The sequence below is a fragment of the Clavelina lepadiformis genome, chromosome 1 (genome assembly GCF_947623445.1).
Source record: "Clavelina lepadiformis chromosome 1, kaClaLepa1.1, whole genome shotgun sequence".
Lineage (NCBI taxonomy): Eukaryota > Metazoa > Chordata > Ascidiacea > Aplousobranchia > Clavelinidae > Clavelina > Clavelina lepadiformis.
Window position 1 is genome coordinate 13,983,385 of NC_135240.1, and position 23,426 is coordinate 14,006,810.

General features: G+C 36.7%; 1 protein-coding gene across 9 annotated transcripts in view; it reads right to left on the reverse strand.

Annotated features, from left to right (window-relative positions):
* Positions 1–378: 378 nt before the first annotated feature.
* The window catches only part of LOC143444274 (uncharacterized), a 28,729-nt gene continuing 5,681 nt past the window's right edge, over positions 379–23,426 (reverse strand). For 2 of the 9 annotated variants that reach the window (XM_076943458.1, XM_076943467.1), the window contains 41 exons: positions 21,650–23,121; positions 21,306–21,419; positions 19,934–21,206; positions 19,752–19,784; positions 19,358–19,519; positions 19,097–19,287; positions 18,840–18,993; positions 18,652–18,741; positions 18,455–18,579; positions 18,079–18,262; positions 17,759–17,921; positions 17,553–17,684; positions 17,221–17,416; positions 16,847–17,000; positions 16,397–16,725; positions 16,011–16,302; positions 15,580–15,873; positions 14,808–14,927; positions 14,543–14,667; positions 14,289–14,436; positions 13,157–13,304; positions 12,600–12,791; positions 11,964–12,118; positions 11,351–11,497; positions 10,991–11,113; positions 10,483–10,666; positions 10,234–10,403; positions 9,951–10,085; positions 8,073–9,835; positions 7,643–7,862; positions 7,398–7,538; positions 7,070–7,126; positions 6,586–6,868; positions 6,208–6,458; positions 5,980–6,105; positions 5,802–5,887; positions 4,945–5,698; positions 4,697–4,789; positions 4,422–4,625; positions 4,171–4,341; positions 379–2,876 (listed from right to left, as the gene is read on the reverse strand). In XM_076943458.1, the coding sequence (XP_076799573.1) occupies positions 2,694–2,876; positions 4,171–4,341; positions 4,422–4,625; positions 4,697–4,789; positions 4,945–5,698; positions 5,802–5,887; positions 5,980–6,105; positions 6,208–6,458; positions 6,586–6,868; positions 7,070–7,126; positions 7,398–7,538; positions 7,643–7,862; positions 8,073–9,835; positions 9,951–10,085; positions 10,234–10,403; positions 10,483–10,666; positions 10,991–11,113; positions 11,351–11,497; positions 11,964–12,118; positions 12,600–12,791; positions 13,157–13,304; positions 14,289–14,436; positions 14,543–14,667; positions 14,808–14,927; positions 15,580–15,873; positions 16,011–16,302; positions 16,397–16,725; positions 16,847–17,000; positions 17,221–17,416; positions 17,553–17,684; positions 17,759–17,921; positions 18,079–18,262; positions 18,455–18,579; positions 18,652–18,741; positions 18,840–18,993; positions 19,097–19,287; positions 19,358–19,519; positions 19,752–19,784; positions 19,934–21,206; positions 21,306–21,419; positions 21,650–23,121 (11,337 nt within the window). In that variant the 3' untranslated portion in view covers positions 379–2,693. Of the gene's footprint in view, positions 2,877–3,633; positions 3,679–4,170; positions 4,342–4,421; positions 4,626–4,696; positions 4,790–4,944; positions 5,699–5,801; positions 5,888–5,979; positions 6,106–6,207; positions 6,459–6,585; positions 6,869–7,069; positions 7,127–7,397; positions 7,539–7,642; positions 7,863–8,072; positions 9,836–9,950; positions 10,086–10,233; positions 10,404–10,482; positions 10,667–10,990; positions 11,114–11,350; positions 11,498–11,963; positions 12,119–12,599; positions 12,792–13,156; positions 13,305–14,288; positions 14,437–14,542; positions 14,668–14,807; positions 14,928–15,579; positions 15,874–16,010; positions 16,303–16,396; positions 16,726–16,846; positions 17,001–17,220; positions 17,417–17,552; positions 17,685–17,758; positions 17,922–18,078; positions 18,263–18,454; positions 18,580–18,651; positions 18,742–18,839; positions 18,994–19,096; positions 19,288–19,357; positions 19,520–19,751; positions 19,785–19,933; positions 21,207–21,305; positions 21,420–21,649; positions 23,122–23,426 lie in introns of all 9 variants that reach the window. The other 7 variants (XM_076943462.1, XM_076943466.1, XM_076943459.1 and 4 more) reach the window with 7 other exon arrangements.

Below are 23,426 nucleotides of genomic sequence, written 5' to 3' on the forward strand. Positions count from 1 at the left end.
TCAATACTAATAGGCTATGAACGTGGCATGCAGAATGAGCTCTGGCGACTTGGTCCTCGCCAGCATTGTTATAAGTAATGAATAACGGTCATGAAAAATGTTAAGACTAACAAAGTAATTCGCCTAAACACCGAAATAAAAGGCGTCAGTCATCTAAATTCGAAGTTGATCTAGCGGTCTTGGCTGCCAGTATGAGATGTATAATAGCAATTGTTGATTGATTTGAACAAAGTTTCTTTAAGCATTACAATATCGACGCGATCAATCTTGGACAATCTGACTTCAAAGATTCATAGACGTGGGTTTTCCGCAGGTGCTGCAGATAAAAGCCTCACTAAAACTTTTAGTGACTCGATTACTTGCGGTCTACAGTTGTTAGTTGCAGATCGACTCACAAGAATTTATTTATATCATTCCAAACTACAATAGATCAAAATTCGCAAAAAACAATACCCCGATATCGACGCAAATTTTAAGAGGTTACAAGAAAACATATAATGCTTCAAGCTACCTTATCGTTATATATCTAAATCTGCAATGGATGACTTAGAGCTCTTGGCATGAGACTTTTGTAAGAGCGTCGTTGCGTTCAGATTGCCGTTCTAAGTGTTTGTTCACCCACGAAGCAAATCCCCTAAGACAGATTTTTTCTCAGACTTCAAACAATCTCTGTAACTCAACACGATATCGTTGTAGTTTCAGCAACACTGCATTCCGACAATGGTTGACACATACGCGTAACCGCGGCACGTTAGGGACACCAGGTTTCTTGAAAGCGCAAAAATTGTTTACATGTTGGCTTAAATTCCTATCATTCCAACATTGGTAATTTAACATTCAAGCAACTCTCATGCACTGTATACCAAATAACCCTCATATGCTGTGCGCTTTTCTGACGAAATTGCCGCAGAGAAACAGCATGTCACGGTCCGTAATCAGTATCCACATTACTGTCTAAATTAGACTAATCAAATGATAGACAGTCCGAAGCTGACTGTTTTTATTGCAAAAAAATATAGTGGGCCGCTCTGCAATAGTTGTAAAACTAGACTAACTGTATACAGTATATGTGTTACTTAAAATTTGCTTCAATTTGTAAGTTGTAAAAGGTTAATAGATCCTTGTGTTTGCCGTTTATATCGGATAACATGCTGTCATCTTACTTAAAGAGTTAGTTAATAACACAAAAATCTAAAAAAACCTTTTAAGTGTTGACACTTAAGCCTTAGGCCTAAACTTATCCTGTTGGTCTTAACTTGTCAGAGGCCTGCTAAAATCCGGGAAAAGCTGCTTTTAGTATAAACTGATCCCAATCAACTGTCAGTTATCAAGCAGAGTAAACGATTCAGGCAAATTCTCTGTGTCATCTCTTTTTCGGTTTAAACTCACCACTAACTTTCCATGATGTATATCATTGATTTCATTGTTACTTACAACCATTTACATTACCTTATGTCGTTCACGGCAAGTACTTCGCTATAAGCATGACAATAACAAGTTAGGAAGTGACAAGAGAACTGGTTACAAGATCTAATGTGTAATAAAACAATCAATGCAAAATTTGACCAAATTTTAAATAGTTTACTTGCAGGGATTTGCAAAGTTTGCAACTAACAACACCCTTGTGAAGAAAATAGAAAAAAGCTAGCAATTTGCTCACCAATGCACGGCTTTCTTTGCTAGCCTTTCAGCAAATGGTTTCTTCACATTTAACTGCAAACAGCGTCTAACTGCTAAATACATTGAACACAAAAGATCCAAAACCCAAAGTATTTGTCTTTCTAATACTTTTGGATGTCACACCGGCACATTCTCTACTCGAGAAAGATTCCAACAAAATATATCTAACTTTTGATCAGCAAGTACCTAATTGTTATAGACTAGTTAGACAGCTTTGGTAACTAATTTTGCAGTACGCAAGTTATATGCTCGCATTTGGTAACTCGAATAATTACAGTGCCCATATTAAATTCCTCAAAAGAGTAAGATTAACAAAAGCATAAAATCAAAGTTACTGGAAGACCATTAAGCGATAAAATAAGATCCAGGTTGTATTTAATTAAGAACGAAAATGAAACGAAAACTTATTGGTTTAAGGGAATTATTTGGGCTACTTTGAATATATTCAGGTAATGAAATAATTCTGTTCTCGATTAGAAAACGCGTCCTCGATGAGAGCTGTTTTCATCAAAGGTGAAGAGTCTGCGCTTTTTTACGCTCCAGGTGGTAATAAACTCGCTGGCTCGCTACATGTTTGATTACCGATTTGTGGTTTGTATTGCAGGAAATAGTAACCCATACTAAACCATAATAATGATTACAAGTAGTTTTAAAAAGTATTTTCTGATGACCTAAAGGTGGACACTGTATCTAGGGACCACGGATAAATATTTTCACTGTATTTATGTAAAATATTAAATTTTTATAAAGCAACTTATATATATATACATTACAAAACATCTCATTTAAAAGATATAATTCTTTGCGCAATGCAATTATTCGAAAGTTAAATGATGGTTAAATAACTTTCAAAGTAAAATAAATCTGTGTTTGAAGGCACTAATACGTTATAGATGTAAAAATATAATCTTAGCAAGCGATATAGAAGTTTTACAATAACAATTTTTTGTAACCTTGGTAGAACAAGTAGAATAAGTATAAAAATTCACAGTGCTAAAGATTTATAGCGAAAATTACTCATGTATACTTAGACTAGAATTTAGTGATGATATCGACTTTGTAGAAGTTCGACGACTACCAGTTCGGTAGCGTTTTGTTTTGTATGCATCTGAGGTCGATGACGCATCGCTGCCCATTGTTATGTCACAATCACTTCGGAAAAAAGCAACAGGAGCTAAACCGTGTCTTCTGCCAACCTAGTAAAGTTTTAAAAATTCCATGGTAGCAATGTTACTACAGTGATGAGAGAAGCAAAAAAACATTACTAACTTTATATGGTACACATTATACATACAAACGTCATGCAAAGAAGTATTGAAAAAAATCACGCCAGTAGTTCGGTTGAATGTTTTAGCAGAAGCGTTGTTAGTGAAAAAAACATCACTTCAGCCCACGTACGTAACAAGTGTGAATCAGAAAACGCGTCATCCTTTCAAGCTATAAGTGTGTTATTCACAACGATCAACGAAATGCTTATGGCATTCTGTTGGCGGTTGTTTGAAAGCAATTTTCGGATTATATCCGTGGTTTACCCCATTTTTGGGAGCAACAAAATTCATGGTTAATATTTGTGATAAGTAAAAATTACCATACCTTTTCGTTATCGTTTTATTTTTAAAATGATACAAGATGCTGGTTTTAGACGTGATCGACAACAAAAAAGTTAGATATTAATCGGCAGCAGTATTGTAAAACTACTCCCACATTTATGGTATCACACTTGAGTGGCTGTGTGTAATTGTCAGTTAATCGTTGTGAGACGATCGCAATATCAATCTCGTAACCTAACAAAGTTAATGGTTGAAAAAGTTATCAAGAATGGTAAAAGCAATATGCAACAACAAAACACATTCTGTTTTGGAACTTTTCAAAATTCAAGTAAAGCTCACAGGAAATTACTACAAAGTGTTCAACACACAACTAGAAACTGCAGCAGAACGTACAAAAGCAAACCTTTTAAGATGTTTGCTGTAAGTTGGTTATGCGTCCAGAAGATATCTACAGCAAAATAATATCTTAGATGCTATCTTAGACTAGATGCTATCTTAGACTTAGACTGAACTTTCCAATGAATTTCGTGAAAGTGAACTTCTTAAATCTGACATAATACGATGAGCACTTCATATTTTTTAAAGTGCCACTTGAATTTATATGTTGTTGTTGAAGAAGCTGCATGGTAATGGTGGTTGGTGCCCTAAGTCACGTTTCACTGCTGGTTACGTTTTTGTTTTAAGTACCGTCTTTAACAATCTGCTTATATAGCATAAATTTCAGAAATTATAAAAAAACTATCAAGTGTGACCGAGTAGTTCAAGGTTTGAGCGGTATAAAATGATATGTGCAGTGTTTGTAACTTCATGAACTTGCGTAACTGAATGAGACTATACGTATTCAAGGAAAAAGTAAAAAACATTGAAAAAAATTCTAAAAATGTGCGGCAAGCCCTGAAAAACATTTAATTGCGATCATCAAATTAGTCAAGAAACACACCTGTACATTACAGAATCCATCTGGTCTAGGTGAACCCACAACCAGCACTTCATCTCCTTGTTTGAGAGAAATCTCATCTTCATGAGACTTATATGGACTATCAACGTTAGGGTCGTAGTTGTAAAGAACAGTAGCGCGCTGAATCATGCGAACTGGGCTGCGTCGGTTATCCTGAAAGGTATATGCCAAGTATGTATTACTCTATGACTCTAGAGTGCTAAAAAAACAGAAACGCGTTTGTTAAATTTTACTCCAAGCTGTCGTTCAACATCGCTTGCACTTAGAGCTGAATTGGCAGCATTGATTGATGCGTGGGATAATGTTGGGGTTGTTAACGGAGAGGAAGAGTTAGGTGAAAACATCACTTCACAAGCTGGTGACAATGTTCCAACCGAACTAACTGTACGGACTTCAATAGCAAATGTTTTGGTTAGATCCAGGTCGCCGAGAATTGCCTGAAAATGGTGAATTGATTAGACCGGTTGAGAACCCTACAAAAATCACATTTTATTTAGATCCAAACCACCTTGTTTGTATAAGCCCCAGAAATTTGAACTTTACGCTGTTTGTCGATGGATATTTCGTATCCGACAACAGGGATATTGTTGCTTCTTGATATCTAAATATGTTTATATTTTCTGTATTATTTATACTGCAAAATAGATGAATCAATTTTGTATGTGAATTTATGTAATAACATTAGACTAGACAAAACGCAACACCATCAAATAAATCTGTCAATGATACACCACACGCTTGAGTATTATTACTTACCATATCCAGCAAAGGTGGGGTCCAGCATATGATCATACTTTTTTGACCCATTGTTTTTTCTATTACAAGAAAAGTGGGCGGTTGGGGTAAAGGAAGTACAGATGGATTGCGGACACCGCTATCTTTCAAAGTGCTATTGCTGCGTCGAGATTGGGTCTTTGTTGAACTTCGATCTTTCGTATCGCTATGTACTGTTGCCTTAGGAAGTTCTTCAGTTAAAATGTCGGATTTCAACGAACACGAAGATGTGGAGCGTTTGGATCGAAGTGATGAAGGTCTGTAGTGTTTTGGATGTTTCAATATTGGAGTTGAAGTAGCTGGTGCATCATAAGACAATGTAAAACTGGAATCTGCCAGGCTTGTGCTGCTTCTTCTCACGTCCGCAACATAGCGTTCTTCCACCGGATGGTGTTCCTGTTTCCTTTTAGAGCTGTCTAAGGATTTTCTTTTTTTGAAAGATCTACTCTTTTCATTCTTCGAAAGTTTTAAACTAAAGTCGCTTCTTTCGCTAGTAAAACTGGTTTGGGAGTCCAATACTTTCGAACGTTTCGACTTTTTTGTGTTTTGCGATAGTTTTTCTTTGATATGTGGGCGTGGTTGTGGTGATGCCAACGTTGACGCTATGTCTGTGTTGTCTTCTGCAAGGATGTGACTAGATGAATCAGAGGTTGTACGATCATTTGAGGAAATATGTCGTCTGCGTATCGGAAACTTTTCGTTTTCGGACGGGCTCCTGGTTGAAATTTTTCCTTTCCTTTAAATCAACAACGTGAATTTATCTATTCTACAGTAATTCCTCGTTAAAACGATGAAGTTTGTCGAAATAGTGCACTGTGCAAGATTATATTAGCCTTTACCTGTCCATTTTATCTGCCACCATAAGGTGAGCTTTTCCAAGTTTTTTATAAAGGTTGATGATTTTTTCCGGGCTTGAAGTTGTGCTCTGCATGACAATCGTAACCAAAAATAAAAGTCAAACCACGTCATTATCTATATCAGAAATTTTTGACTCAGTAAAAGTTACAAAGACTTCACCCTTTTTCTGTTGGCTTTTCCTCTTTCTTGAACAAAAGCTTGCATTCCTTCTACCTGCTCAGCAGCGACTAAATGGGCCAGTGGAACAAAGCCAATTTTTCCACGAACTTCGGCCAACTGATACATCTATCAAAAAGTGGTAAGGCATGTAAATTTCATAAAAAAACATTTTTACATATACTTGACGTGCAATGCATGCGATAAATAAAACATATACGGAAGCTATACTTTGCCATCATTGCGTTGATCCGGGTTGCCTATAGCCACCACGGTATCTCCAGAAAGAAGTGGAAGATCTTGGAGAAGAGAGTGTGTGGTAGGAATGTGTCCTCCATTACGACTAGTAGACGCTTTCGATGGGGTGTAATCATGCTTGGCAACATAAATTCTGTGACTCGGTGAAGAGAAAAAAGATTTGGAAGACTGAGGATTCACGTATCTTTGGAAAGGGGATGAAGGTCGTTGCGGGAGAAGAAAATCTACAATTTGAGGTGACAGGTTTGTCAGTTACTTGAAGAAAATTATTAACAATTTCATTGTGATATAGTTTATCATATTTCCATGTTAAAACTTACAAAGAAAATATTTTAAATTTATAAAACTCACCGTTATCTTCAACAGCCGTATCCTTACTTCTAATTGTAAGTTTTTTCTCAGGTGAAGCATCACTGTCGGTTGTTAGATCTGATTGAACAACACCTGACCGGATGTAATGCTCAGCTTCAGCCAACACTTTTTCCAGTCCAGAAGATGACGCAATTGATTCGTCGTGCGTGTCGCTTGCATCATCTACGGCGGTCTCCGATTTCTGCTTACGTATTTTAAGTAACAGTTTTGCCAATAGTTGATCCCGTTCAAGACATTTTCGTTTTAGCTGGGAAACCTTGGCCTAAAAGAAACAACATCAAAGCGTTACTATATGCCACTTATCATATACTATAAGTTAATTATAGCAACGTCCCTTCTAAAAAAGTTACAGTTTGCCATGTTATTTGTAGAAAATATATTCCGATATGTATTAGATGAGAGTGGTGACTAGGAAATAATTCACTAAAAAAGGTTAGTAGGAGCAGGTTTTAGCCAGTCTCACCTGGTTAGGTGCAAGCAACGACTCTGCATCGTGCTTCTTTACTACAAGCTCAGCAAACTGGGATAAGGGTAAAGGTTAGTAGCTAATAGTAGTTGTTTGTTAAAACAATACAGACTGTAAAGTTGTACAAGGTAGTTTATTAGTATTTTAAAACAAGTAGAAGTTAACTTTAGATTAGTATGAACTCGGTATAAAAACAATCGAGGTAATAAAACGTTGTGAAAATATTTTCAAGATTTTTTCAAACGTCATATAACTACATGAAGTTTTCTACGTCAAACATCACGTTTATTACAAGGACATGTTATACGTTAGACGGCTTACTTACGTTTGAAGCAATGTATTCAAAACTATCTTTGATTTCCCGCAGCTGCTTCTGATCAGCAGAGGTCTTAGATTCGGTTAAGTGCGATGGTGTAGCGGAAACTTTTTGGAGTTCACTTAAGGGAAGCGATCCTGGATTTTTCCCCTGTAAAATACATGCAACCTCAGAAAAGAAAAAGGCTTCTAAAACCATGACTTACATCATATAAAGTTGGTATGGATAAAATTAAAAGTTCAATCTACGCTCACCTTGGATGCGTTCTTCCTTGTCAACGCTTCCAGATTTTGTTTCAGCTTGTCGTTTTGGTTTTCCACCTCTTCCTTGTCAAGTAGTTGTGCTTTTAGAAGCGAGTTTCTTTCCCTTGCTTCTTCGGCTTTTTTATTGGCAGTATCAGCTTGTACACGAACAAGCTCCAAATCATGAGATACTTTCTGCATTTCTTCCTGATACTTTTTAAGCATCTCGTAGCTGCACGTTAAAACGTAAGTTTCAAAGAACATACATTAACGTGTAAAGACTAATGAGAAATGGTCCATATTTATTATTAAATTAATTCTCATGTAAATATAATATGAGAAGACTTTGTTTCTACCTTTAATGCCATCTTTTAAAATTTTAATATAATGTTCTTATTCTTAACTAGACATGATAAAACTGAAACGAATTAAAGTTTCTTACTTGGTTTCTATTGATTTAAGACGAACAAGTTCATTTTCTAAAGCTTCCAGCCTTCTTCCCAACAGTCGCTTGTCACGATCAGATTGCGCAACTTCAGCAAACCACTTCCGTGCTTCATCACGAGCCTTAGAGATTTCCTGCATTAATACAGTCCGATCATCAGGAAGTAGACCAATTGTGGATTCCGGACTTTTCTCAATTTGGGGCATTTGTTTCAAATGTTTCCCGTTTTCATCAAGGTTGGATTCTTTCTTTGTTGGTAAAGAATGTAGCAGACTCCTGTCTGTAGTATCAATAAAGTCACTCTCGGAACTGGAAGTACTGCTGATTCTTTCCTTGACTGGCCGTTGTTTTCCACTTGACCGGCATTTATCATTGGCAAGGAGCGCGTGAATGGAGGATTGAAGAGGTTTAGTTAATTTCTTTTCGACCTCTGGATCGTTATCCATTTTGCTGTCCACTTCTGTTGTAATTTTTAATGGTGAAGCTGTTTTGGTATCGGCACTTACTGGTACACCAGAATCGATTTTTGTCGCAGGATATTTAAAAAACCCCTCTTCATCAGGTTCAACATTGGTGATCGCTTCAATATTTGGAGAAAATGTGTTTCTACCGACATCTGGCATTTCCAAAGTCGCTACATCCGCAGAAGAAGAGTATTCTGAAACTTTTTGCATCAAATCGTTTTGGGATTGATTCACTGTTTCCGCGACCGGAGTAACAGATTCAGATGAAGATGTTCTCCTTTTCTTTTCAGCACCTTGTTCAGAAGTCAAAACACCAGGAGTATCTGCTGACTCACCAAGTTTTATAATATCATGCTTTTCAGGCAACTCTGGGTTGAACATATTTTCTGCAGCAATAACTTCATTTTTCAAGGGAATGGTGGCTCTACTTAGCTCATTCTGCTCAAGATTGTTTCTTTCGTTGTGTGTAATGCCGTTTTCCGTTGCATGAGAAAATGTTATCGTTGACAATGGTAGTGCAGAGTTATTTAATAAAATATCTGCTTTCATATTAGCATGATTATGGCCTATTTCAACATCTGCTTGCGAGTGCTGGCTTAAACTAGCTTCGTCAATAAAAGTGTCGTGTATTGGAGATGTCTCTTTGGTGCTTTTAGGAGTAGCGGCATCACCGAAAGTTTGGTCTTCTTCGTCATGATTTGTACATGAAGATTCATCAGAAAAACTGTTAGAGCTTGAACTGCTGCTACTTCTCTTTCTACTGCGTTGCAAACTACCGTTATGTCCAGCAGAAGAAGTTACATCTAGATGCTTCTGGGTTGCTGCTGGATGAGAGGCTGTTTCCTGGACATTTCTTTCAGGGGTGGATACCCGGCTCCTTCTTGCAGGAGATATTCGTGGGGTATCAAGAACATCCCCCATCTGATGAACCGTTTGTTTTGCCTCCTCAATACCTTCCCGAAGAGCGCTAGTTGGAGTGTCCTCCTCATGATTCAGCGAAAATATTTTCCTTCTGCGTCCGAGTCGTGGACTTCCCTCCAGAGATGTATTTCTATCTGAGTCAACTGAATCGGCACTACGATTACTGATACCGTTTTGGCGTCCAGGAGCATCCACCAATAACTTCGGACTAGACGAATCCGAGCCGGATCGTGGATGTGAGTGAAAGGAAACGTTAGAAGGTGAGCGAAGTGATGGGATTGGAGAAAGTGTAATATCGAAAATATCTGGATCATGTGAAGAAGATATAGCCTCTTTTAACTTGTTAATTCTTTGTTGCAATGCATCGTTTTCTTTCTGTGACAAATATTAAAACACAAGGCTTAATCGACAAGAACCGCGAACACCAGATAATATCGTATTGATAAAACTTTAAAACGTTTAACGTAGTTAAATAGCAGCTTATGCTTACTCGTAGCACATCCACTTCCCACTGAAGTCGGTCGATTTCTTGATTCTTCTTTAAAATATCTTTTTCTAGTTTTTGTATCTCATCATCGCTTTTATCTAACTGGTCACACTTGTTTTTCAAGTTCTCTTGCTTCAACTGTATTTAAATCGAAACGATCATTTACCAAAAGCTTGTAATAAATCGAGCAAAAGTGCACTTACTCCCAAAGCATCATAAGGTCCAAACAATGTATAAATTCAAGTCTGGAGGGCAAAGCAACAAAAATAGGACTTTGTAAAAGTACCTTGATCATTTCTTTGCTTTCTTCCACATCCCTCACAAGTTCTTCAATTTCCTCTTGTAACTTTCTTTCCTCTTGCTCATTGTTCTTTCGAAGTTTCTGTATTTCGTCTCGTTGCTTTTTCTTAGTGTTCTCCAATTGATGCTGCAACTCTTCCACCATCACATCACGATCTTTAAAAATTTACAACTGTTATACAAAAAAACAATAATTACTTTTTATTGCTAAAAATGTAAGCTACATGTTTATCACCTTTTATTTCTTCATCTTTGTCTTCCATTTTTTGCTTCAACTCTTCTGCCTCTTCTTCCAGTTCTAAAAGTCGTGCATATTTCTCCTGCCCGTTGGATTTGCTGCTCCCATCAGAGTAATCATCATTTTCATCGGTGTCTCCTTCAGACTGAAATACTTGTAGCTGCTTCTCCAATTCCTCAATCTTTATGTAAAACCGTAGTTCACATTCGATGTCAATGCATAATGCAAGATTGAAGAAATAATCATTTGCAACATATCCAAAAGCAGCAGCGATTACTAGGTTTACATCGCAACGTATCCTCATAGAATATGTTAACGCTTAAATGATTTTTGTACATGCATATTGAATTTTATTATTTCAATAAGCAAAATCAAGAAAAGAGTGTTTCTTTGGATGATACGTGAGATAGCGCCGGTTACGAAATAAGGCTAAAAATGAAACTAAAGCATGAAATACAGCTGTCAAACCAAATCAAAAGACTAACAAACAACCACACAAACCCACTTGCTTAAGCAATTTCTTGTTAAGCTCTTTAATTTTCTCAACTTCACTAAACTCTAAACTTTCTTTTACAGATTGAAGTTGAGCTTGGTAATTGTTACATCTCTTGTTTGCTAAATCAAGGTCCTGTCATTGAGGCAAATGACCATTAATGATTGGTAGGAAAACTACAGTACTGTATATAGCGAGCCATTCAAAACACTTATTCGTGTGTCAGGTTAATACAAAACTGGTGAGGTTTATGTGACAACCATGCAGGTCATAATTAAGAAATGGCATTTACCATAATTATGACCAATGATGAAAGCAGTGAATTTTCTACATAAATAAAAAATATTGAAAATCCGGTTTGTGCCATTATACCTGCTTCAATTCATTTCGTTCCCTGTCCGAAAAAATTCGGTTGTTTCTTTCAAGTAAAGCGACTTGCCCGCGAAGTGCATTAACCTCACACTCCAACGCTTCTTTGTCGTCTTGAGTCATGGCGGCTCCAGATCCTTCCAATAATTCCTGTTGTAATACTTTTCTTATTGTCGTTTAAGGAAATTTAAACCTGCCTAGTCAAACCTACAATGGATTTGAACCTATGATGGCGAAGTAGTCACAGTCGATCACAATTTGCCTTACAACTGAAGGTCGGAATTAAGTCGTTCTATGTTATTAAAAGCAACCGTCGTTGGTGTGGTGTAGCCTGGTAAAAGTTACCAAGTGTAATCTGACACTTATATATTATGCTTGCACACTGCATAACAAAAACTTCAGCAAAACAGTCCACAACATTACACAACCTCGAACAGTTCAAATTACAGCAGTTACTATGGACAGTTCGAACAATGAAGAAAAAACAAAGTTAATCATTTATGTTGCTTAGTAATCGTTAATAGCAAGATGCGATCTTGTGTGTATTGTAAAGCGGTAAATGATAACTTTATATTTCCATATTTTTAGGTTTATGGAAAAAAAACGTATTTCTCACCTGATTTCTTCGTTTCAGTTTTTCAAGCATGAGCTGGTATCCGAGAATTTCGTTCTTCAACGATTTGACTGTGTTAGTCGATAGATGTTGAGCGTCGGTTACTTGGGAAATAGTAACTTCGTCCTCAGAATTGGTAAACGGCGGTGGAATGTAGTCTTTAAATTGAAAAGAAAGTAGTAAGTATGCTAATACATATAACGCGTTGCAATACAGTCATGTTGTTTTGAAGGAACTTTAAATTAGGATTTATTAAGATTAGATGTGTTGAAAATTTGCACGTTTCTTTTAATTTTATTACCGCTTTTTGCACATGCGTCAAACCTGTGTGAGGTTTAATTCAAATTAGCAGACTTTGTGTTTTAAACCTTTGAAATATTTGTTTAATAAACCGGTTTATAGTTTCTTGGGTAAACATGCAAACAATACGATTTCGCGAAAAGAGCAAACATTAACTGCGACTAGAATAACGAACATGTAGTTCAAAATAGCGACATGTACGTTAAATACAACGGTGGTTTTACAGATAGACTTCAAACGCCACGTTTGTCATTATTTGAAAAATAAGATAAATATAAGTTGTAAAAACATAGAAATAAAAGAATCATGTGCATTAGAACACATTAATATTGAAAGTACCGGAATCAAATTCTTTTTCTCCTTCACAGGTAGATGAACTATTTAAAATAGTTTGTTGTAGCAGTTTGTCGTCAGCAAGATTTGCGTTAAAGTTTTCTGTCGGAAGAGCTCCTTGTGAACTGGACGCAGACGCAGCAGGAGCGATTTGCTGATTGGAATCGGATGAACTGTCAATATCGGATACATCATTTTCTGCAATAGGAAATGAACGTTTATGTCGTTTTAATAAACACTATACAAATTTAGCGACAACAACACTATATAAATTCAATTCTTTCAGCGTGCGGTTTTGAATTCTGTTAGTACATATAAAATTACAATTTTACTATAGGCTATACAAAGGACACAGTTCCGATTGAATAACTCAAAAGCTGGTATAGCCTATGCAGTTTTCTGCTATATGTTACACGTTGATTAGATTGTGTGCATATACGTAACGATGTGCTTTTTGCATGTATATGATTACTGTTTGCAGCTAATATTGTAATTAAAAGTTAATACTGCATATAGCGCATATTATACTCAATTTGTAATAAACTTTAGTGCATAATTTTTACCTGTGTCACCACCATTGCTTGTAAAAGAATCAACTTTAACTTTGATCTTCTTGTCGTTTTTTAACTCTTTCAATAAATCATTCAACGGTATAGTCTGGGTTTCAGCATCGCATGTTGGTTGATGCCTCATCTCTTTACTTTCACTTATCTGACGAATTTATTTTAGTCCGTAATTTGTTTCATACGAGTATGATCTAAATGTTGTTTCACTTAGAAAAACATATGAGCATAGGATGTTGCAGTTAACCCAATGTAATAGCAAAGCGCAACGCTCATTGTAACGCGGTCGGGAAACCTAGTAGACCTGACTGTCTAAAAAATGTGCAGTTATGATAAACACTTGCCGTTGATATTTTCTTAGTAGGCCTATACAATTGCTATCACCCATCACCTATCGGTATGCATTAGTACGTTTTCTTAGGTTTAATATTTTCTATCCTATAAAAGTTGTACAAATTATTTGAGTTCCTTTCCTAAAAGACCTAAACCACCAGTTCAAAGATAATAGACGAAGCAAAAAATGCAGAAATATTGCTACTTTCTTGTAAACTAAGTGCAGGATTATTCTGAGCTTTACAACTGGCTATAAGTTCGATAACAACATTTTCATCCGAGTAAGCGATACTTTTAAAAGCCTCGTGACAATAAACTAGAGCAATGGCTAATCTATAAAAATCCAAACATCTTTCAACACTGAGAAAATTTTTTACATATACGTGGTACTTAGAAGCGCTAGTGGAATTACACAATGGGGTTATGATCACAATGCTTTCAAAGCGTCACTTCGGTTCTGGTCAAACAAACCGTTTCACTTTGGTACCACCTTAGTATCCATTTATGTTCGTTTGATGAATATTTGAAGGTGGTATACGCTTTACGGCAGTAGTAGAAGTTTATCAACGACAGGAACCGCAGATTAACGCGCACTAAAGATGTAAATATATGGGCCCTGAATGGCGAGCTTAGGGGCCTATTTTGTCCAACACCTTATCAGTACCCCTGTAACATAATAAATGTTTACAGCTTATAGAGAACGTGCTTTTGTTCAATATGAACATGTTTTGCGACTCGATTGTTCAAACAAATAGTTAAGAAAACAAACAAAAGCTGCCATATTATATAAAATGTATACCTCTCCAACAGAAGCGACTTCCTGTGAGAGCATGCTTTGGCATTCTTGATCAAGATCAATCAGTCGGCCTTGCAGGTCGTGATTGTCGGCTTCTGCGCGTTGTAATCGTTCTCGTAGCTCGTCAGCTATTTTTTGTACCTCCTGATACCTGAATACAAAATCAAGCGCGTTTAGTTGTTTCACCTTTTGGCCGTTCTCAATTGTATTTGAACAACGCACTACTCGAAAGCACATTTCTGTCAATATTATTCTACCTATGCCTCCATTGAGTTTCCGTCATTGAGGTTTTTGTCAGTTGGTCATCTTTTTCAGCCACTTCTGCAGTTTTTCTTTGTACTTCGTCTTTGAGAGCAGAATTGTCTCGGCTAAGCTCATCGATCTGGAGTAAATTCATTTTATTCCTTCACTTAGTCATGTACTAAACTTATATTCTTGTAGTAACTTATATTCTTAGCGTATTCCTATCAAACAATAAACTGTCCCTTGCAATGATTTGCTATTAATCATGTTATTTATAACCTGCGCTTGAAAGTTTTCGCTTATGGTCCCAAAGAATTCCTTTTGTAAATCTTCATTCTTTCTTGTAACGTCTTGTAAGTTGCTACGCAAGCGTTCTGCTTCTTCTTCCATTTCTTGTACCTTAAATTAGTCACATATTAACGAGCAAAATTAAAGCCTCAAACAATTTGTATCGAAAAGCAACTTCCACCGAGTACAGCGCGAAAATTTAAACGACGAACATTGGTTAGGTTTACAGTCAAAATGGGATGAGAAGATTTACTGTGGTGATGACTGTAACTGCGGGAGACATTGATCACACAAAAACCTGGAATTTTTATAAAGGTCATCGATTTTATGGTTCAATCATGTATCTCACTGACTCTACAAGTCGGGACATGACTCCTTGTCAACAAAAATCTATTTAAATAATTTTCACTTCTAGCCAGTGAGATCAAACTCTGGCAGCCACGATATATTAATTTTATTATTTTGTGGATAAGACTTTGCTAAAACGAATGCGACACATCCTCAGTGTCATAGTACAACAGAGCCAGTAAATCAGTTACTTTGGGCTATTAGCCCAGTTAACAAACGATATACACGACTTGTGGTAATTTACGCAAGTTATAGTTTAACAAGGTGAAAGCACAAATATTTATGGCTGGCTTATTATTGAATTCTAGAAGTGACTGGATTGAACATTGATAGCGTTAAGGCAACAAAGAAATTCTTGATATTGCATGGTAAAAATTACTGCCTATAAGCTTTTTATTTTCCCTTTAAAACTTACTTGCATGATAAGTTTTGCTGCAGCATCTTCAGAGGACTGAAGTTTCTCTTCTAAAATTTTCTCCATATCGCTTTGATAAGCTCTGGTCGTATCTACGTCACACTCGTCAACATAGCGACCGGTGTCGTCATCACCTACGTATGCCTCCTTGGGTTTGTGCTCACTCTCATCGGCAATACTACCCAACTCGAGCTTAGGAACCAATCTCTCGGTCATTTCGGTAATGTTTCCTTCCAAAGAGGCTATCTTGGACCGAAGAGCTTCGTTTTCTGACCGAAGCGAAATCGACTCCTCCTGGAAAGTTTAAAAACAAATACAACTTTTTAAAGTAGGCTACTCTATTAACTTTTGATAATCGCATATATTGTAATAAATAACTTAACCTCAAGATCTGAAGAAAAAAATTTATTCGAGAAAAAGTCATCCTATACCTGCAAACGTTCAGTTGTCATTTGTTCTACAGATCGCGGGTCGCCGTCAGGATTTACAAACATATTCCTCTGCGACGGATACTGAAGTTGATGAGCAAAACAGAGAAAATCTTTGCTGCCTTCGCTGAAACTTGGATCAAGCGGAGAATGTAAATTAGAGGTCCAGTGTTCACGTTCGTCATACATTCTTCGGATTTCATCTTCCAAAGTTGCTCGACCTCTGCGAAATTCTTCTAATGCTTTTTGGGCTTGAGCGAGTTTACTTTGCGCCTCACTCAGTTCAGTTTGAAGTCTGTGATAAAAGGTAATTGTTTTACTTGCAAAAATAACAGAAATATAAATATAAATGTAATACAGTTATTAAGAAATAGGTTCTCCGATTTTACCTCTCCATTTCTTTGTTTGCATGTCCGGTATGCTCAGGCATGAATACTTTCTTCTCTTCGTCAATTTGGACATGGAACGTTTTTGGTGCATCAGATTTTCCTGACGCTTTTGTCTTCTCTTTCAGTTCATCTACTTCCTGGGTGAAGTTCTCACATTGAACCTTTAAGTCTATGACATAGTGATTGAGCTCGTCTATGGTGTGTTGCATTTGATCAACAGCCACATTTAAGTCGTCGTTGACCTGCGTTAAGTATTGATTCTGCTTCTCGAGTTCGTCACTTTCCTGTCGAGCGTTTTCTAAGCTGGTATTCATTAAAGCACGCTCCATCTGCAAAAAATATTACCGATGAAGTATTCTCTTTAATATTGCAATTTTATCCTTTTGTCCCGCTAAGTTTTTACGGATGCAACGAGTAATGTTCTGTTAAACGTGTTTTGTTGAATGTTACCTGCATCGCTTCCAGTTCATCTTCTGCATCAAACTCTACTTTTTGAATTCCTTCGATTTCAGATTTTAATTTTACGTTTTCCTTTTCCAACAACTTAATTTCGTTTTGTAACTCGTCGTTACTCATTTCTGCTCTTTTCGCTTCAGATAATGATCTAAATTAAAGTTGCACAATCAAAACGCCTGAAACATTACCTGATGAAATAAGGTTTCCTTTTCATCAGTCAATCAGCATGTGTTACAATACAAATCAAAACCATGTTAAACGGAAAAACATAAACTACATTCAGGATACGGAAGACTGGTTTTCTATAATTGTAAATGTTGGTTTCAAGTACAGTTATAGACAAGTTTATAAATTTTATGTAGTTTCACCTGTTTAATCCTTGCTTTAATTTTTCAAGTTCATCTTGATGTTGTTTTTGTTTTTCCGCAAATATATCATCAGCACTTTCCATCGTTATCTTCAGTGCTTCTTCTGTTTCCACCAACTCCTCCAGTCTGGCGCTTAAACCTTCGATTTTCTCTTCTTTTTCCGTCAACTCCACATTTAAAGTACCAACGCTTTGCTCTTTGAGATGCAAGTATATACGCACATCAACACCACACAGGAAAAAACAAAAATAAACGTTTGCTACTGACAAACTTTGCTCAAAAGGGTTAGTCCTGCACGGCAAGTTTCTTTCGTACACTCGTGTTTTGCATACCACTTTGCTCTATTGTTTGTCTCAGATGACATATGGTTCCCTCCATTGTATTTATTTGGGATTTTAACTTAATTATTGTACTTTCATCTGCCTGCACCTTGTAGATTAGTTTGTCGATATCGCTTGATTTATCTACATATTGTATTAAAACATGGGCTTGGCGAATCAAAACATAACTGCTCTGTGGAAAGCAAATAACAACTTACCAGCGAGAATTTTATTATTTTCTTCGTTTTCATGTTCCAATGAAGCAAGACTTTTTTTTAGAGAATTGACATTTCCTTCGTTTAACATCAACTCTTTTTGAGCAGATATTGCTCTGCTTTGAAGAAGTTGCGTCTTGTTAAGTAAATCTTCATTTTCGCTGACCTGCAGCAAAGAATCGGCAACATTATGTAAACGTGTGTCTTGTCTTGTTTACAGACTTAGTTGGTGTAGCTTAAACATACAGCAAGCTGTTATGTGTCTAACATAAAAATATACGGTTTAGTGCAAGAGATGGTTAAATTTTCTTTCAAAAACCTACACGGGCGCTGAATTCATTGCTTAATAATAAATATTTTTCTTGGAGCTGATCTAATTCAGACTGAATATGTTTGGTATGCCGAAATCTTTCCTCATCCAGAGCTTTAAACTCTTCCGTTTTTGCCTCCAAATCAACCGTCATTGTTGATAATTGCTCTTGAAGTTTTTCTAGCTCTTCTTCTTTGCTTTTACAAGACGTAAAATTCTTCATTAAATTGTATCAAGATATGTTGGGTATAGCATAAGAGAGAAATGGAATAATAGCTTAGTAAGATAATACAGCAAACCTATAGCAAAATTTCAATATACGAAAATAGCGGCGTAAATCATTTTGTATGTTAAAAGAAAGATGTTTAATGTGATACTAAAATACCAACCTACGCAGAGTTTCTTTGGAGTTAAGTTCGTTAGCCATGAGAGTTTGTTCAAGGGAATTGATCTTGTTCTGGTTTTCTACAAGTTGCTTGGCCTTTTCTTCAAGTCGGTCATTTAAGTAGGAAGTCTGTGAGAATGCATAACATGAAAAAACAAATTTTCATGCTGAAAGTTTAACGATGGAGCCGCACATCTTCACCTGTTGCTCCAGATCAGCATTTCGATCTCGAACAGAGACCAGCAGGGAAGAAGTTTTGTTGAGCTCTTTTGACAAACGACGAGATTGACCCTAATGGGTTTCAATACATCGCAATTCAATGAACAGCTAGACACCGTGAAGTCCATTAAGCTTACAAACCAAGCTTACAAACTCTTTCAATAACGTACTTGTTCATAATTAAGTGCATCTTTGGCTTCAACCACTTTATCGCATAATACTTGCACCACTTTATCAAATGCTATCGTTTCGTTTTCAGTCTCTTCTCCCCTTGGAGTGACGCAATCTTCGTTCGCAAACGCAGCAGGGGCAGTTTGGGAAAATCTGTACCCATAAAAAAGATATAGAGTAATACGTAAAACTGATCTTCACACTGCATTTGCGTGCATTTTCAAGCACATCGATGAACAAGTGATATGTCTCTAACCCTTTCTGAGGAAGCTCCTGCAAAACACTGGAAATGACTGGATGTTGCGGAAGTTTCACAGAGGCCTTCACATCTTCCAGCTCGCGAATTAGTTTTCCGTTGGTAAGACGAAGATCTTCATTTAGCTTTTCGATGTGCTGTATTTTACTTTTACAAGCCACGACCAAGCATTCTGTTTCCTTAAGCTGTAACTGAAAAAGATAAAAATGAATCGGGATATTTACAACGAAGGGTGGGTGCCTGGATTACATGTAATTGTACATTGAGCTTCTCTATCTCTTTGACGTTGTCATCGTCGGTTATGTGACCGGAGGAATTTGCATCCAGCTCCGATTCTGTTCCACTGCTTTGATGCCGTCCCTCATCCTCAGCAGATTTTGCGTGAAGATCATCAATGATTCCTTGTAACTCTTGTAGTTTATCCTGAGTTGGTACACAAGGACAGTGAAATAGCCTGCTGGTGTACTGAAGTACTTTAAACTCGCTTTAGTATAGACAATGTCAAAAGAAACTACAACACCACTTCAAGCGTTAAGCAATAGCTATACAGTATTAACAAAAAACAATTTTGAGCTATCACAGTGAAAATAACATCACGGGTGAATCAAGCACTATACAACTACCAAACAACAATAGAGAAAAATTTGCAACGTACTGAAACAGCAGACACGGCAAAGTCAAATGTCTTCTACACACATGAAGTTTGTTAAATGCCATACACTGCTAGGTAAATTCTGCCCAAACGTCGACTATTGCTTTGTTGAATTTCTCAAAGATATTTATGTAGCAATCAACCCAATGCATACGCGTTTTGATAAGATACACTTGTTTTTGTACCTGCGAGGTGCACGCCTCGATTTCGGCTTGATCCAGCATATTTAGAAGTCGTCCATTTTCAATGCGTAACTTGCTTATGTTTTCGATTAGGTCGGTATTTCCCGCACATTTATTTACATCTTCTTCAAGCTGATGTATTTTTGACTTCAGCAAAGCATTTTCCGCGATCACTTTAATGTAGTTTTCCGCGCTGAGCTGCAAACTTCGTATTGCTTGACCCTGATTAGACTCAGTCATGCTTAGGTCTCCAACAGACTCTGTAGCAGATTTAATGCTTACTCGTTCTGCATCTGAGCTTTCAGCGCGATCTATGGCTGCCTTAACTGCAAATTCACCGCTGGCTAAAATTTCTTCGTCGCTTTCAAGGTCGACGAGATTTTCCATAGTTTTTTCAGTGTCTTCTGATAGTTCTGACCTTTGGGCAAACGTTGACTTGCGATGTACCGAGTTTTCGTTGCGTTTTTCAACTTGGGCTGCGTCGATCGATATATTTTTAGTTTTATACGCTAATTTGGATTCCAATAACAGGCACTTATTGTGTAACCTCTCCAACTCACTTGACATGCTTTCCATTGTAAGCGTGTTGTCGACTGAAGATTTTTCTTTTGAAATACATGCCTCGGAGCAACCTTCACAACCAGAGGCTTTATTTGATGTGCTGCTATTTGCCATCAACACGTGCGCTTCTGTTTGCATTTCTCTATTCATTTTCCATGTATCTTTTTTTGACCAATAACTTTCCGATATTACCGCAATAGTGTGTTTAAGCTCTATGATTTCAGCTAGTAGCACCTGGTTTTCCTTTGTAATGCTATCTAAGTTGTTTTGTTCGTCGTTTAATTCAGTTTGCGACATAACATGCTGCTTAGTAGAGTTTGCAGTAACATTAGGTGTAAGGAGGGCGGAACTGTCTACCAAACGTTGCTCCAGAGTTATCAGTGTTTGCGTGTCTTTTGTGTTCATTTCACTGGCTGACGATTTTTCTTTTTGGGCCAGCATTTCAAAATCGGCCACTTTGTTTTTCCATTTTTTCACCGTTTCCTCAAGTTCAGTTTTTTCTGATTCTGATTTCTGCCATTTACAAAAGATCTCGTCTTTTTTTTCAGCTTCCTCCCTGGCTTCATTCTTTAGCTCATCTATGAGCGAGTTCAGTTCAACAACAGTAACCTGAAGTTCGTCTTTATTTTTAAATATTTTTTCGCATTCCACTTGGCACTTTTGATGTTCATTTTTTGTGTTTTGTAAATTGTTCAGCAATTCAGTATTTGATTTTCTGCATCAAAAAAAGAAAGATTTAAAAAGACAAATGTGCAAATATATTTGAACAAATACAGAAAAGTAAAAATGCATGAAAATGGGTAAATCACTGAACCTGAGTTCTTCCATCTCAAGTTGCAGACAATTCCTTTCTTCTTGAGTATTTTGCTGCTGTTCATACAGATGATTATTTGTATTCTTAAGATTAAATTCCAAATTAGACATGATTCTGCGGTAACATAAAAATTAATGCAATAACAAATAGCGCTTCTCCAAAATGAGGTAAATAATTTGATCTGTAGATTAATGATAAAAAAGCAACTATAATGAAAAGTAATTAAGCTTATTGGTCGATATAAATCGTACTTAGTTGTTAATTCTCGATAGCAGCAATGTCAAAATCTATGGTCTGCTTCTATTGTAGCGGTGAATATGAATATGTTCTATTGTATTACTCACTTAGCTTGCTCTTGTACAGACGTTTCCAAATCATCCGCTTTTTCAGAAAGAGCCTTCTTTTCGTTTTGTAAGATTTTAATCTGATTGCTGTGGTCCGATTCCTTCTCTGTTTTTACAGAATCAAGTTTAATTTTCAACTCAGTATTCTCTAGTTCAAGTTCGCTGTATTGTTTGCTTAGAACATCAACAGCGGATTGTTTTTCTGCAAACTCATTATCTCTGCTTGAGAGTCTGGTCAAACTATCTTGTATATCTTCTTTGAGTTTTTCTACTTCGGTTTTCAATATTTGGTTGCTTTCGTTTGCCCTGGCTTTATCTCTCTCGGCGGCATCAAGCAAATTGTTTTTAGCTTCTAATTCTTTTGTGAAATTTTCTTTTTCATCACGATGTTTTTCAATCAGCCGAGATCTTTCCTCCTTGATTTCATGAACGCGAAGGATAAGTTCTTCTCCAGCACGCTGAGTTGCATCTAAACGAGCTCGAAGGTCCGATTCAGCTTGCAAAGATAAGTTGAGGTCAGATTTAAGCGATTTAGTTTTTTCCTCTAAACTTTTTTCTGTTTCATGAACTTTGTGCTTCCACGTTTTAATTTCAGAACGCAGCTTTTGGTTTTCTAGCTGAGAGTCTTCAAGTAATTTAGTTGTTTCATCTAAAATTATCTTCAGATTAGAATTACCTTTTAACTTTTCAACCTCCTTCATTAATTCTAATTTTTCTTGCTCTAAGGTTGTTGTTTTAGCCGATAATTTTTCAAAGGCAACCTGAACTGAACCAAGTTCGTCGTTTAACACCGATTCTCTTTTTGTAATTAAATTTATGTCTTTCTGCAGCGCTGTTGTTTCTTTGACAGCCTTTGTAGACTGTTCTAATTGCTCTTGTAAACGTTTGTTCTCTTCTAAGAGTTGGTACATTGAAGAAATACTCTTAACACACTGGTCTCCGAGAATTGAGATAACGTTTTGAATTCGATCCATAGATTTCATCAGGCTGCTGTTTTCTTTAACGTCATCAGTTAACTGAGAAATGGATTTAATATCATCCAGTCGTGGACTTTCATTTTGCAACTGTCGGAGGTCTTCAAAATTTGTTCCCATCAACTGCAAGGCAAAAGTGTTCAAAAATTTGGCCGCATCTTCATCCGATAGCACATGCACATCAATCGGGTTCAACAACTCAAAAGAAAATTCGACTGCTAAATAAGAATCTTGAACTTTTGTGCGCCTTCGCGTAAATTCCATTACTTCTCGACCTCCATCCGTTTTCAAATCCTGAAGTTTTTCTTCACACAGTCTGACTGTTTGACGAAGGCTTTCACGAAGTTTTTGCCCTATCATGGCGTCAAAAGCTCTTGAGCTTGACCGAAGACGCAGTGCCTGATTTTCTGTCAGCAGATTTCGTTGTCGTTTTCCCATTTCATCAGTTTCATCCATGAGTTGCATATTGGCGCGTTCAAACGATTCGGCCAAACGTTTCTGATTTAAAATATTGTGGCCGTGATAAAATATCAATTTTCTCTAAACAAGCAGAATATGCTCAAGTACGTTCTATATCTATTTGGATGATTAAATACTAGGAGAACAGCTATGAATATTCTATGCCTTGATGTACTTGGAACTAGATATAAAAATATGTTTATAAAAGAACTTTGGTGAAATCGTCCACTGCATATCTATATAAATTAAACAATTATGTAATGATTAGCAATAATTATCAGGTCGTAGTATCAACATATGAGATGAAGCTCAGTTTTTTGATTTTCTTCAAATATTATACCTAA